The sequence below is a fragment of the Ochlerotatus camptorhynchus genome, unplaced genomic scaffold, assembly GCF_037179485.1.
Source record: "Ochlerotatus camptorhynchus isolate MF236.1 unplaced genomic scaffold, CSIRO-AGI_Acam_v1.1 ptg000530l, whole genome shotgun sequence".
In the NCBI taxonomy this organism is placed as follows: Eukaryota; Metazoa; Arthropoda; class Insecta; order Diptera; family Culicidae; genus Ochlerotatus; species Ochlerotatus camptorhynchus.
The window spans coordinates 358,868-374,622 of NW_027041014.1; the positions used below are offsets into that span (position 1 = coordinate 358,868).

At 43.1% G+C, this 15,755-nt stretch overlaps 1 protein-coding gene across 1 annotated transcript; it reads right to left on the bottom strand.

The window, feature by feature from the left end:
• Positions 1 to 443: 443 nt before the first annotated feature.
• Positions 444 to 1,111, bottom strand: LOC135713016 (protein quick-to-court-like). The gene is made up of 3 exons (XM_065236095.1): positions 1,091 to 1,111; positions 977 to 1,047; positions 444 to 927 (listed from the first exon to the last, which is right to left on the bottom strand). Exons 1-3 carry the CDS (start codon positions 1,109 to 1,111, stop codon positions 477 to 479), a joined length of 543 nt encoding a protein of 180 aa, XP_065092167.1. The 3' UTR covers positions 444 to 476.
• Positions 1,112 to 15,755: the final 14,644 nt, after the last annotated feature.

The following is a 15,755-nucleotide window of genomic DNA, read 5'->3' on the forward strand; positions in this document are numbered from 1 at the left end:
GACCTACCTAGTTATTATCCATCTCATATCATCCCTCTCCTTCGGTATAAAAGTTATACAAGTTTTTTTTAACAATAATTAATGATAATGAATTACTGATTGCTGTCAGTTTTAATTTTACTAACATCATGGTGCCACCCACCTTTCTATTGGCATAATGTTAATAAAAAAAAAGAAAAAATGTATGGAGAGTTGATTTTATTCCAATATTTTTTTCAGCGTGATCAGGGAAAACAATATTTTGTAGTTGAGTTCCGCATTGATTTTCTGAACCACCAGTGTCAATTTTTACATTAAAACCAGTTTTTCCCATGTTTTCATATAAACAAAAACAAATAGCCGTATCTTTTTCTTTATCTTGTATTAATCAACTGGTGATTTTCACAGTAGCCTGGAATCAGATCACAGTATCTGCTGTTCAACTCGGACATTTTCTGCAGCAAAGCCTCAACGCGATCATTGTTGGACATGCGATTCTACTGTTCGTCTGCCTGTTGCTGTTTAACTAGTTCCTCAATGCGAGCTTCGTACATCTCGACAAGCCGCTGCTTATCTGCATCAATGTCATCGTCGCTTCCGCAAGCACGATCCTGCGTGTGTACGTACGAATCCTTGGAATGGATCGACGAGGTCGTAATGTCCTCGAAATGTCCTGAATCGGCAAACGAGCTCTGCATCTCCGAGGTGGACATCTTGTCCATGAACTGTACCTGGTGGATGCCATGATTGTGCAGATGATGCCGGGGACTGGCTTTGCTACACTCGTTTGTTTGATTCACAATCGGTGAAATTTCCTGAGAACTGGGCGTGTTTGCATCTTTGGTGGTGTTTTCCCGCACCGTTACGGTGTCACTGGAGATTGATCGTTCCTCCGGGTAGCTGAGCGATGCCTCGAAGAACCGCAGCTCAACAACCTCTTTGGTAAGTCTTAAATAGAATTTCAGTATCACGTTGCTCCAGGTCTATGCGATCCTACGAGAGCAGCTTGTTCAGTCGTCTGATCTGGCGCTGAGTCCGCTGGGTCGGGGTAAGGTAGTCCTCACCCGTCTGGCGGCATGGCTCGAGCAATGAACTAAGTAATTCATCTTACGGTCACTGAACGTGGTGCCATTGCGGGCCATGTACGGATGGTCAAGTTCTCTCCTGCGGCTTTGCCATGGCGAGGAGACGATTTTTGCAAATCCGTCCTCACTCGCATTCAGAACGGCCGTCCCGGTCGCGTTCTTATCCTGTGGCAGTGCCACCACGAGGAGACGATTTTTTTGCAAATCCGTCATCACTCGTTTCTCAGAACGGCCATCTCGATCGCGTTCACATTTCTAATATTTCTTGCAAGTGGGTGATTTGCCCTTTATTACCTATCGGAGGTCTCCAAGTTTCCAGGTTCGTCTCCTGGCAGGATCGCCAGAAATGTGAAAATCCGCCGATATTAATTATGGGCAAATCACCCACGAGGCCGCTAATAAATATTCAACTTACCCGTGCAGCAGCTTGAATCCAAAATGAGCTTTCACCAACTGTCAGGAAATATGTATGAAAAGTCATGACCTACCTAGTTATTATCCATCTCATAAAGAGGTTCTTTGCCACAGAAAGCACATTTAGTTGCTTCCTGTTGGCAAGCACCTTCCATGTGGTTTTGGCTGCATTTGCCACCACGGGGCTTGTTGTCATAAAAAGCAGCTGTGTGTCCCAACTTTTTGCAGTTGGTACAATTATATACCCTTGGTACAAAAAGTCGCACCGGGAAAAAAACCTTTTCAATTTCTAAAAACTTTGGGAGAACCGATCCAGCGGAAGACACCTGTAGTGAGTCTGAAGGGGAATAAGTCTTTTCACCATCTACCGTGGTCGCTGAATACAATATCCTGCAACCCAGAACGTCCACGCTAGATGTAGCAGCATTTTGAAGGCGCCCCATACCTTCCATGACGTCATCACACGTCAGGCTTACTGCAGAGACCACGCCGTCTATCTCCACATCTCGAGATGGGATGTAAAAGTCGTTAGCAGAAATCATTACCTTGCTCGGCTTGGTCGCGTTAATATGTACTCTCAACTCCCAAGCCTTTGTTTACAATTGATAGTGCCCAGAGAAACGAAAAGAAAAAACTACAAGGGACAGCCCTATGGGGTTGTACGCATTGGTGACGTAGGACTACGTGGTCTTATATAATAAATGGTAATGTGTATCTTTTTTGGAGCCAGGTTTTAATCTGAACCATATTTTAATTATTTTCCTTACCTCATTTTTATATTTTGATTTTCCGTTCTATTTACTATCGTACAGATTTGTCGTACAAGCAGAAGCAATACTTTTGTGCGCTGAATCTAACGAAATTATTGCTTGGAGCCAATGCCCATGATTGTGCTGCGTAATTTCAACATGGACAACATGAACGAAGGGAACTTGAAGTTCGTCGATTTCATGAAGAAATATTTGCACCTGGAAATGGATCGTGAGTGGACTTAATTTTCGTTCACAACGTCCGCCTTGACAGTAAAAAGTATAACTCTTACACGTTAAACCATCGCCCAGTTTTGTCACCTTTCGAGTTCTAGACTCTTAACTCAGAGCGTTTATCATCGTTGCCATCTGCCAATTTTCTGACTATTTGAATTTCTATCTTCTCAATGCAATAAGGCAGTTCTGTGTCAACCATATAAGATCACTATAAATACTTCTTTGTACGGCTACGCTGGACACGGGTTGACCCGGTGGTTGGAAAGGCAACGCTAGCCTTCATCGCTACGAGAAATGGGCACTCAGAGAGCCCAGTTGCTTCAAGGTAAGGTGATTAGAAGCTTGGTTTTTGATTAGTAGAATTCCTAAACAATCTCTTTTGAAATTAGTTGGTGGCCATGAACAGGGCCGTTTCGGATAGGGAAAATGAACGAAGCTTAACCTCAGATGCGTCCCAGACGCTTCAAGTAACAGCGCCACGAATGAAGTTTTCCAGCAACACCTTACCTTGAGCACACTCGGGTTTTAGATCAGACCAGTACGTAATTGGTGGATTTGTTAGTTAATTTGACGCTTTTGGACAATGCTGGACATTTACTACCCCTTTTTCAATAGTTTCTTATTGAAAATAAACATTCCAAAGCATTGTTATCGATGCGTAGCCATATTTCTGATCGATTGGTGATAAAATTATTGAAATTGGACCAGGGGCAGCTGAGTTATTAACGTTCAAAATCTTTCACAATTTTGTTTCATGTTTTATTTTCGGTTTTCACAAAGTTTACCCCCATAAAGAAATCACCTGTCAGAACCTGTCCAGAACAGGGCTGCCAGGTATGTTTAAAAAAAAAAATCTACAACGAGATAAAGGAATTTTCTTCACCAGAACTTTTCAAGTTAACGACCAATCATTATTTCTGCTTTATAAAATTCAGAAGCGACGTTGAGGGACCATTTGTTGATTTCAGGGAACTTCGTAGAATTTTAGAGGGCTTCATACCAGTTGTCGACGCAGCAGCCGTGGAGTTGGCTGCACTGCCGACCGATCGTAACGGGAGCACCCATTGTTACGGGCGACCTTCAACATACATGTCAAACGGACTAAACGACGCTTGGGTTCCGGCATTCAACATAATTTTCAATTATTCTATTTTTTCGAAGAGAATTGAGCCTGTGTATTGTACTAACAGTGAATAGGTTGAGAAATAATTAAAATTTATTAGTTTTACGTTTACGGATTGGTCTGAAGTGTAGAGTGAGGTGTAGATTGTTTCGCAAGGTAATAGTAGTTTGTAAATACATAGGAAATTTCAAAGTCATACAGAGTTCCATCTGTTGCCAGTTAGTTATTGGTTATTGGTGAATTATATTTAATAAATTCTGGTCCAATTCCAGCTTTGAAGCGCTACTAAAATTACGCTCTCGAAACTCAGTCGGCCGTTCTATTTCATTCAACACCAGTCCAGGGAAAGTTGTAGAGCTTCAAGATTAGTAGATCTTCTAGAATCTTCGTAGAACTTCAGGGAACTGCGTAGAAGTTCAGATAATTTTGTTGAAACTTAGCAAACTTTGTAGAAGTTCGTTTAATTTGTAGCTTTAGTCAACATAAACAACGAAATTAGTCACAACGTTGCGTACAACACTGCTGATTTATGCGAAATCGCGCTTAAATGTACGTGAAAAATCATATACATTTACGCTTATGAATGTGTGTGCTATATATCGCAGAAATTTGAATGTATTTTTCAAACGGCCTTAATTTTTTTTTGGAATTTGGGGATCGTCGTTGAAATTCAGGAAACTTTGTAGAAATTCTGCGAACTTCCTTAAGCTTCGCATAAATTCAGGGAAGTCTGGAAAAACAAATAAACCAGGAGATTTCGTAGATGTGTGAGCCTTGCACAAGCTTAGGGAACTTCGTAGAAGTTAAGTTGATACTTTAAGAAATCCTGAAACTTCAGCAGAAACTGATATTTGTGCTTTTGAAATTTCACACTAAGGCATCCTTAGAGTTTCACATTAGAGGAAACCTCATACAAGTTTGAGGATCTTCTTTTTATTTCAGGGCACTTCGTTAAAATTTGACGGACTTGAATTAGTTCATTGTTCAGGAAACTTCGTAAAACTTTGCAGAAATTCAACGAGAAAAGTAGAACCGAAGTGACCTTTGTAAAAACTCAGCAAGCTTCGTAGAAGTTCATGGAATTTCGTGCACTCAAAAAATAAATGACATTTTCAATGGAAAATAAATATATGAATTTCACATAACTTTCATGTGATCACATTATTGGAAATTGCACCAAAAAATCACGTGAACCTTATATGTGTCGAATGAAATCCATATGACTCTACATAGACAAAATGACACCGGATTTTTCCACTGTGCCAAAAACGAATCATTAGGTTAAAAAGTCACATTACGCTGCTGTATTTGAGCGAAACCAACGAGAAATGAAAAATGGCGATTGAGTTGTGCACATTGAAATCATTCATACATGATTCATGAGACCATCAAGTTGTCCAACTGAGAGCTGAAATCTACATCCGTTCGGAGATGACTTTTGGGTAGGCGCGGACCACCCGCAGAGGTTGTTCGCATAAGCTTCGGTTGCCAGCATCAATCAACTCGTCCGTCGTCGGGTAATTACTCGTCCAGCCCTAGCAGGAACTCAAAGGATAAAATGAAGATTTATGAAAGTCATTGCCTTTTCTTTCGTCGGGAACCGTCAGCCGAGTTGATTGACTGAAACCCTTTTACTCGTCTTTAACGGTCTTCGGAGGTCAGCAGCGTGGATGGATTATAGCGCTTAATTAGGGGCGCTATTTTTCATTTGCAATGGGGAGAAAATTTTCCGTCCGTCATTCGCGTAGCCGACGAGGAATAGGACAGATGACCCATAAGCCAAATATTTCAATTATCGTTCCGCGAATGCACTGATATTGTTTCGCTTCGGCCCGGTTGAATTAATTTGTGGCTTTGATGTTTATGCTATGCGAGCCTGCGTGTTTATCGAAGACTGTGACTCGTACCGACTCTAATCAAAAGCCAAATTGAATCGCTGCTAAGTGACGCAATTAATTAGAATAGATGCTAATGAATGTTGCAATAATTGAAAATAAAATATTTGAAATTAGTTAGCTATTATGCGATATGTGCCCTCACATACCCGTGAGGTGTGTGGCAATTTTGAAAAAGCTTATTTAGTCGCATCATCAGCATGGATGGCAAAATATAGAACACATTTGTGTCATTTTTATTAGACCCAATGACATCGATACCCGGTTCGGATCGGTTCGGCACTATTTCGAGCAGAATGTCCGTCAATCGAGTTTCAATAATTGGATTTGTGTTGGCTTCATTGTGCTGGCCGGTCCGGAATCGAAAGTGCAAACAAAACTGCGCTATCATCATCAGCCCTTGCCGCTCAAGCTCCAAATCATTCAGCACTTTTTAACTTTGCCCAATCGTGGAAATCGATAGCCAATAGGGGGTAAAAAATGAAGACATCGCCTGTCTGCCACGCCACTTGGCGATAGGTTCGAAGGAACTTTCCACTTCTCCTCGAGAGCTCCTCTTCCTCCTTCTACGCGCTAAACCCAAGCAGCGCAGTGTGGATCCAAGGCTAAGCCGGAAAAATGAAGACGTTCGCTTGATTTTCACCAAATTATAACGGACAGTTGCTTCCGTTGTCGTCGGCGTCGTCATTGCCGATTTCTTTTTCCTTTTTCGATCGTCCAAAGCAATGGTGAAAGGTTGAAAAGTTGAGAACTGTGTTTTTTGGCGGTGAACGGCAACAAAATGTAATTCAATTTTCACAACTCTTTTTCGCATTGTTTCCCTTCACCGGGAGTGACAGATATGTTATTGATACGCGTATAGCTCTGTTATATTATATTTGTACAAAGAGAAAGGCTGTGTCGAAAAATGCTTTCTTTTGAAACACTTCGTGAAAAATCTTTCATCTGTATTTTTATTATTATTGTGTTATTACTAATAGTCACTAGGGTGGGCTTTACAAGCTCCTGTTTCCCACTGCTATTTCAATGCCTATTAAGGTCTCCAACAAATGTGGAACATTTGAACATTTAAATGTTGTATGGGAAACGGAACGATTCTAATCAATTGCTTACCAAAAATCCAAATAATGCTCAAATTTCACCAAATCTCGGACTTAGATTGAGAATACCAGGCAAATCAGATTGATCTTTTTACAAAAAGTTACTAATCTTTCACTATATACCAAGTGTTCCACACGTACCTACAAGCTCACATATGTACGTCTAGTGTAAGTTTAGTAATAGGTCTAAATTAATATAATAATAATTTTAATAATACATCTGGTGAAATTCAAGCAGCACATATTTTAATTTTTGACAAATAGAGAAAAAGGCTCGTTTCGTTTCCCATATGACATTTAAAACTCTCCTGAGAATCTAGATCATAACCCAATTGGTTAAAATTGGACACCGTTATTGGGCACTGCAATGCACATGGGAAGAGCAGTGGGAAACAGGGTTTTGTGATCCAACATACAAACTTGACCCAGTGTGCCTGCGATTTGCATTGCCTCCCGGGAGGCCGTCGTGTTCGGATGTCTCGCTTTCGTCGTGTAGTTCTATCGAGAGTCACCGTGTGCGAGTTTGAACACGGTCCGGTTGGCAAATTAGCCGCGGAAAGTGCTGATAAATTGTCCGTCGCGAGTTTTGGTGGTGATTTGGTGGTCGACGTTGCCGTGAATCAGCGAGTTTACGGCTTACAAAAGTGATCGTCTGCTGGTCTATCGCAAGTTGTGAGCAAGCTGAAGGATGCCTCGCTGGATACGCCCAAGACTGGACGGGTGGTAGCTGGTGGCCGTGAACGGTTCCTGGGGGAAGCAGTAGACGCGAACCTCCTCTCAGGTGACCATGGCAATGCAAGAAAAATTGTTTTCGTTGAAGGAAGTATTACATGTGAATAATAGTTGCTTTTTGTTTACCGCTTCTAGTTTTGTGCTCCAGATTTCTTTCCAAATCTACCCGAATACGCGTTTTTAAACACCCGTTTTTATTCATCTGCATACCCAAAGTGCTTTGTCGTGTCACCAACATAAAGTTTCGGTCTATTGCCTGTTCCGTCGCGATTTTTCTTGGTTCTGTGTTGACCGCTCTTGCATCAAAAAGTGTTGATCCGTAGCTGTTTGTTTTCATTACCGTCATCATTCATCGCCTAATGTCCGCTACATAGGGTAAATGTTGGCTTCGGCAGCCATCGACTGTTTTCGGCAACCACAATTTAAACGTTAATTTCGATGTATTTTCTTACTAAAACACTTCGCTGAATGTATTTAAACGATTCCTTAGTCTTTCAGCTTCAATCCTAATACATTTTTACGACTGAGCAAACCTGTTATGCTAGGTGTTTCTTCAAAAGAAACATAAGCACATCAAAATACGGCTGATTTCGAGTTGCCGATAATAGAACAGCTGGTTAACACGCAGTTTAAACGGAAAGGTTGCCGAAGTAAAAGAGGCTGCCGACAATAGTCACACTCACCTGAGAAGTTTGGAGCGCCTTAAAAACGTTTTCAAACCGTTTTGGACAGTTTTGTTGATTGGAATGGATAGAATAGCTAGCAGCAGATGAATGTAAACAAACAGACACGTCATATGTGTGCGTGACACTGAGAAAATGCTAATAGAAGTGCGGAAGCTGCTTAGATTGACGAGAATACGTAAATTCCCCTACATCGATTCACCGTGAACTGCATCATTCGGACTGTTTCACGGAGAAAAAAATTTGACTTGTTTCTGTCCATGTTATTGTGCTGCCTACGAGAAGGCGTTCAACAGCAAGCTTGCGAGTGGGAAGCCAAGTGAAACCGAAATGGCAAAACAACAATGTGGCGAGTGCAAACAAGAGATCCATGATCTCGAGCCAATTTACTGTGGTTTTTTTGAGGCTTCTTATCACATTAACCAACAGTGTTGTGGTTTGAATTCTCGCACGATGAAAAAAGCACTCTCAGTCGGGAAGGCAATGTTTATTTGTCCTCCCTGTAGAACTGTGCTGAACGGCCGGTCTATTCGCACTTATCTTGCCGACAACCTAAGGTGCCAACACATTGATACGCCACCGCTTGCTGATTTGCCTAAGCAAGTACAGTAGCTGTCCATCGTGGTGGAAAAACTGAGAAAGAAAATTGAAAGATTTGCTACTCAGACAAATCCTGTTCCCACTCCGTTACCTTGGCCAAAACCCGTAGAACGCCGTGAAGACCGTAGACCGCAGATATCTGCACCTGTCGTTAACGGAACGAAGGCGATTGATTTTGGCGAGATTCATCTTTCTGTGCCGTCTATCGCGCAAGCTGCGGCACCGGAAAAGTTTTGGCTGTACATGACTGGCTTAAATCCGCTAATCAGCAACAGTGACGTGCAGAAAATCGTTGCGCGTTGTTTGTGTACTGCGGATACTGCTGATGTGGTGCGCCTTGTTCCGAAGGGCAAAGATACCACAAATTTGACGTTTGTATCTTACAAAATCGGATTGGAACCTAACCTCAAGGAATTGGAACCCTCGTCCTGGCCCGTTGGTATCCGTTTGCTGGAATTTGTCAATTTTTCAAAAAACTGATGCTTTCTGTACTACTGGATCAACGATCGACCACCGCAAATTTCCGGAAAAATCAACTGACAACGAAACACGACGATTGACTAACGGAGCAAGCCATGATGGACTAAGTACCCCACGACGCATGTTAGATAGCACTTTGGAGGCCTCTTCTCAGCCCGACACAGTCCCGTCTCTTGCTGGCAGCGATCATCTTAGTCGTCGCGGTCCTGTTGTCGAGTCTGCAGTTGAGGTCCTCCAGCCTGCTCTTCCAGGCAAGTACGTTCAATATCATATGCTTTCACTACCTGATCGACATTCCGTTTCCAGCGTGTGTCTCGTCGAGGGCACTATTGGCTACAATACACCGACACTTAGTCCTCCACCACTTTTCTACGCTTCGTCTTCACACCATTCTCCAACGCAACCAAGATCACCGCCATCGAACCCGGGACGCCTGACACAAAGCAGTACGGAAGCCCCTGACCCGCCTCCAGCCATCATCGAAAACCTGTCGCAGTTCTCTCGTTCCTGCCATCCAAGTCGTCCCGGCCCTGAGTCTAGCGCTGGGATGGGGTCTTCCAAGCTGCCTATCATGGCAAGTATCCTATTAGTAACGGCAATACCCGCTCTGACAAATCTTCAATCCCTAGGACTGCGCCTACATTTATTTGTACAACATCACATTTAAGATAGGACATAATCAACAATAGTACGCCACAATATTCGGTTTGCGGCTGCCGCTCTCCATCCTCGGTCATGCCCAATGCTCGCTAGATCACGCTCTACCTGGTCCGCCCATCGAGCTCTCTGCGCTCGACGCCTTCTTGTGCCAAGCGGATCAGTAGCGAACACCAACTTTGCAGGGTTGTTGTCCGGCATTCTTGCAACATGCCCTGCCCACCGCATCCTTCCGGCTTTGGGCACCTTCTGGATGCTGGGTTCGCCGTAGAGTGCAGCGAGCTCGTGGTTCATTCTTCGCCGCCACTCACCGTTCTCCTGCACACCGCCGAAGATCGTCCTTAGCACACGTCGCTCGAAAACTCCGAGTGCTTGCAGGTCCTCCTCGAGCATAGTCCATGTCTCGTGTCCATAGAGGACCACACCGGTCTTATTAGCGTTCTGTACATGGTACATTTGGTGCGGGGGTGAATCTTTTTTGACCGTAGTTTCTTCTGGAGCCCGTAGTAGGCACGACTTCCACTGATGATGCGCCTTCGTATTTCACGACTCACATTGTTGTCAGCCGTCATTAAGGATCCAAGGTAAACGAATTCCTCCACTACCTCGAAAGTATCCCCGTCTATCGTGACATTACTTCCTAGACGAATCCTGTCATGATCGGTTCCGCCTACTAGCATGTACTTTGTTTTTGATGCACTCACCACCAGTCCGACCTTTGCTGCTTCGTGTTTCAGGCGGGTGTATAGTTCTGCCACCGTTCCAAATGTTCTTGCGGTAATGTCCATGTCGTCCGCAAAGCACACAAATTGACCGGATTTCGTGAAAATCGTACCCCGGCTGTTGAGCCCGGCTCGTCGCATTACACCTTCTAGAGCAATGTTGAAGGACTGCGCCTCTAGCAAGTAATGCTGCACCTGCTTCTTCGAATGTCCTGATGTACTACCAAAATGTTGGTCTCGCCGAGTACCAATTGACCTTTAGTGACGGTTCCTATGATGTTTACGCACTTTCCGAAACCTGGCTCAATGGACATACCTCAACGAATCAGTTGTTTGGCGAATCAGATTCCGTTTATCGACAAGACCGGTTGCCTTCGAATAGCAACAAAAGCACTGGAGGTGGTGTTTTGCTGGCTGTACGCTCGAGTTTTAAATCCCGTACGCTCGACCCTCCTGATGGCTCGGCGGTTGAGAAAATATGGATCGCAATTGCCACTGTCGATGTAACACTCTACCTATGCGTTGCGTATATATTCCCCCTGATCGAGTAAACGATGAATCTTTGATCGAAAAGCATATCGATTCGCTTAACTGGGTGGTTTCGCAGTTAGGACCAAGAGACAACGATATCATCCTAGGCGATTTCAACATGAGCTCGATCTCTTGGCAGCGTAGTCCAAATGGTTCCCTGTACCCGATTACATCACGATCCTCGATTAGCCTGGCATCACGGAAGCTGCTTGATGCGTATAGCACCGCTGGACTCAGACAAATGAGTGGAATTGCAAATGAAAACAATCGTACGCTTGATCTATGCTTCGTCAGTGAGGAGCTTTGCGAGCACAGCACAGTTATGCAAGCTCCATCACCGCTCGTTAAAATCTGCAGGCATCATCCTCCTGTACTGATGGAATTCAAGATAAGTCCACAGCAACGCTTCCAAGATACCTCTGAAAGCATCGCCTATGATTTCAGAAAGGCTGACTTCAACAGCATGAACGAGTTCCTCGCACGATTGGGACGAGGTGCTTCAAAATTGTGATGCCAACCTCGCTGCGTCGACCATATCCGGTATCCTGTGGTATGCCATCGATCAGTTCGTTCCCGTGAAGTCTAGACACGAGCCGGCTAAGCCAGCCTGGTCAAATGCTGACCTCAAGCATCTTAAGACTGTGAAGCGGGCAGCTCTCAGACGACATAGCAAGTATCGCACGGACTCCACGAGAACGAGATATATAGCGGCGAGCACTGAATACAACCAACTTAATAATCGTTTGTACAACGCATATCAGGACCATCTGCAAAGGCACTTCAAGACAAATCCCAGAAATTTTTGGCGTTACGTCAATGACCAACGGATGGATCCGGACTGCCCTCTACGATGACCAACGGATTGCTCGAAGCTGATTCCACCATTGACAACGCCGACCTGTTCCGTTCTCAAATCAGCAATGAACACATTGACCCGCAGGATGTAGCCGTCGCCACCAGAAATGTTTCTCGACTTTCGGCCTCTGGGCTACAGTTCGTGATCACGAACGATATGGTTATATCAGCCGGAAAGGATTTGAAATCCTCCACGGGGTGTGGTCCGGATGGGATTCCATCGCTTGTCCTCAAATGCTGCGCGGATACACTTGCAACACCACTAGCAATATGAGTCTTCAACCTATCTTTGGCTACTGGTGTATTCCCAAACTGCTGGAAGCAGTCGTATGTTTTCCCAGTTTTCAAGAAAGGCTGCAAGCGGATTGTTTCGAACTATCGGGGCATAGCTGCGTTGAGCGCCACTTCTAAGCTGTTTGAGGTGATCGTTCTGCATAAGCTGGTTCAGAGCTACGCACACTACATTTCGGTTGATCAGCACGGATTTATGCCTAACCGTTCGACGACAACTAATTTGACTTGTTTCACTTCGTTCGTGATCCGCCAAATAGAAAATGGTCAACAAGTAGACGCTATTTACACAGACTTATCCGCGGCGTTTGATAAAATGAATCATCAAATCGCAGTTGCTAAATTCGGCAAGCTGGGAATGAACAGTAACTTGCTTTCCTGGCTTCGATCCTACCTAACCGGTCGAAGTATGTCCGTCAAAATTGGAGATCACGTTTCGCTCTCCTTTCCGGTTTGGTCCGGTGTTCCCCAAGGAAGTCACTTGGGGCCGTTTCTATTCTTGCTGTATATGAACGATGTCAATTTCATCTTGAAATGCCTAAAACTCTCGTATGCCGATGACCTGAAGCTTTACTACATGATTAAGCAACCATAAGCCGCGTTTTTTTTCTGCAACAACAACTGGAAGCCTTCGCTGAATGGTGCCATATTAATCGAATGTCGCTGAACGTGTACAAATGTTCGGTTATTTCATTTGGCCGCAAGCAATCACTCTTCCATTTTAGCTATGCTTTGGGAGGCGTGAATCTACAACGTGATTCGACAGTCAAGGACCTGGGGATTCTGGTTGATACAAAATTAACCTTCAAGGATCACGTCGCGTACGTTGTGTCTAAAGCCTCATCGCAACTAGGATTTTTATTGTGCGCCCTATCTTGGAGTATTCGTCTATTGTCTGGTCTCCTTATTACCAGAATGAAATTCAACGCATCGAAGCTGCTCAGCGAAAATTCGTCCGGTTCGCTCTATGTCACCTTAGGTGGAGAGATCCATTCAACCTGCCCAGTTATGAAAGCCGTTGTCTACTTATAAATCTGGAATTACTAGAAGCAAGACGCAACGTGGCAAAAGCGTGCTTTGTTGGGGATCTTCTGCAAGGCAACATTGACAGTCCTCCGCTTCTTAGTTTCTTGGACATCAACGCACGTCGTCGCAATCTTCGGTCGCACTCGTTTATCACCATCCCTCCGGCAAGAACTAATTATGGCTTTCACGAACCTTTGCGAAGCATGTCCCGTGTATTCAACCGGTGTTATTATGTGTACGATTTCAACGTGTCACGAGAAACAAATAAGCGTAGTTTTAAACGAGTTTTATGTTAATTAATGTTATTCGTTAGTTTTGTATTTAGTTGTAGAACAAGTGTCATTGGGGTAAACATTTTACCTGTTGACTGATAAACAATAAATAAATAAATAAATAAATAAAGGTAATTGATATTAGATATTTTTGTAAACAGCGACAGATAGCAGACATGAAACTCAAGTGGAGGTGACGTCGTAGTCGCCGTAGGCAGTACCGTTAGTATATTTAAAATTAACCGTCAGCCGCTGAAACTATATGAGTGTGTCTACTGTCAGAAAAGTTAAATACTGCGCAAACAATAATACAACAATGGTTTTAAACAGGATATTTTTAAAGCAATTAATATATACATTATTTACAACTGGGATTTCTTTAATTTTTCATGAACGATGTTGCAAGTGTTACTTGGGTTTTCAAACATTTATGTGGAACAATCCATAAATGTTGGTCATCTGTTAGACATCCACAATTACATGCATCAAATTCAAACCAAGTCTGAAGGTGGCCGTGCCTTATTAAGTAAATTTTTAAGTCGACAGAGATTTCACGTTGGCCCTTTGCACCACTAAAGGTACGCACGGTACATGAGTAAGTCAGAGCCTTCCACCAAGCGAAAACGTTAATTAATTCTTCACTAAAGTAAACGCCCCACGCCCGGAGGCAAAGTTTCTTTGATGTGGCTTTTGGAACCAGGCGCAGACTAAACTGTCCCATTTTTCTCATCCATGCTTTCAGCATTCAGCAGAACAGCCATGGCTTCCGTGTCGCAGTTCGAAAAGTTTCCATCAGCGTGCGTGCTGTACGTGCCTATTGCGAATTAAATGCAACAACACACAAACGTACAGTAAACATCATCCGGAAGCCCAAATACTTCGAAGGTCTATTGAGCAAATGTGTGCCTGCAGACTTATTCCATTCGAAAAGCGGACATCGCATTCGGCCAAGAAAGATAAACTTTTCCGTTAAAATCCTTTAAGAGACAGGGACAGGGAGGGAGCAAGTTGGAAAAGTTTCTATCACCAAATTCTTTGCTTCTAATTTGTGGCTTTGGTGGAGACAAAACTTTCGACGGTAGGGTGGGATGGATGGAATACGATCACCATCGGGGCGAACTATTTGGACAAGCCTTTAATTTTCCTACTACAGATATAATATGATGCGGGTGGACGAAAAGTTTTCCCGGATTTCACCAAAACCGGATGACAGTCCGGTGGGAAATACCAAATGGAGTCCTCTTTCAACGGTATGTTTCTTTTTTGCGTGAAAGTTTTCCGGTCTTGCTACTGGAATTTAGATTATTTACTTTGCGTTAGGAAGCTTGTTTATCGTTGAAAGTTTTCTGTTCAGTGTAAATTATGCTCCTGAAATGTAGAACGATGGTCGCTAATAAATCGCAGTCCATTTCCATTCACCACAAGATTCATTCAGCCATCAAAAGCTCATCAAATCTCCGAACGGGCCGTAAAATAAAAACCTCACAAATCTCAGTTGGCCATGCTCGAGCTCGTCGCAGTAATCACAGAAAATAAAAATCAAATCCTTTGCCGGTCATAATTTGGAGCAATAACTCACATCGCCCACCTTGCTCCTCACCCAGACGGGATCAGGAAGAAATGATTTCAGCCGTTTATTCACTTCTGTGCTTCATTTTACATAACCTTTAAAAAAATAAGAGCACAAGAAAAATAGCCGTGAAGCTGAGAAACCATCAATAAGTCACGGCCGGCTGGGTTTATGCTTGACCACGTAAAACGATTGGGTACGGATTGTATAGCAAAATATGTTTGATAGGTGTTTATGCGGTCTTTGTTTAAGTTTACGGTGAGTGATGATTGAGATTTTCGTTTTGAAACTGTGGTGATTCTTGTATTTTTTTATGAATCAATCATGCACCCAAGCACTGAATTTGATGATTGATTCGTTAGAACTTGGTTATGGACTTGTCAAATTTTTTATATCACATTCTACATAGGGTGGTCCAGTTAGAATTCAATATTCTGGGTATAAGAAATTGAACTTTCAAAGAAAAATAATTTCACTATGGATTTTTTATAAAATCACGAACTGTTGTATAATTTCCTGCCACACGTTCGCTTTCAGTTTGTTTTAACATCTGGTAATTGTGAACATTGCTGTACAAATTATATAATTGGTTTGATTTCACAAAAATTACTTGGAAAAAACCGAAATTGCTTTCAAAAACCTCAAAAGACATTACCTTAAAACTGAAATAAGCCTCCTAAAATCTTCTTTGTTTTTTCTAGATCAATTCTAGGCTCCATCGCGTCAGCTTTACGGAGCCGACCATTCATTGTTC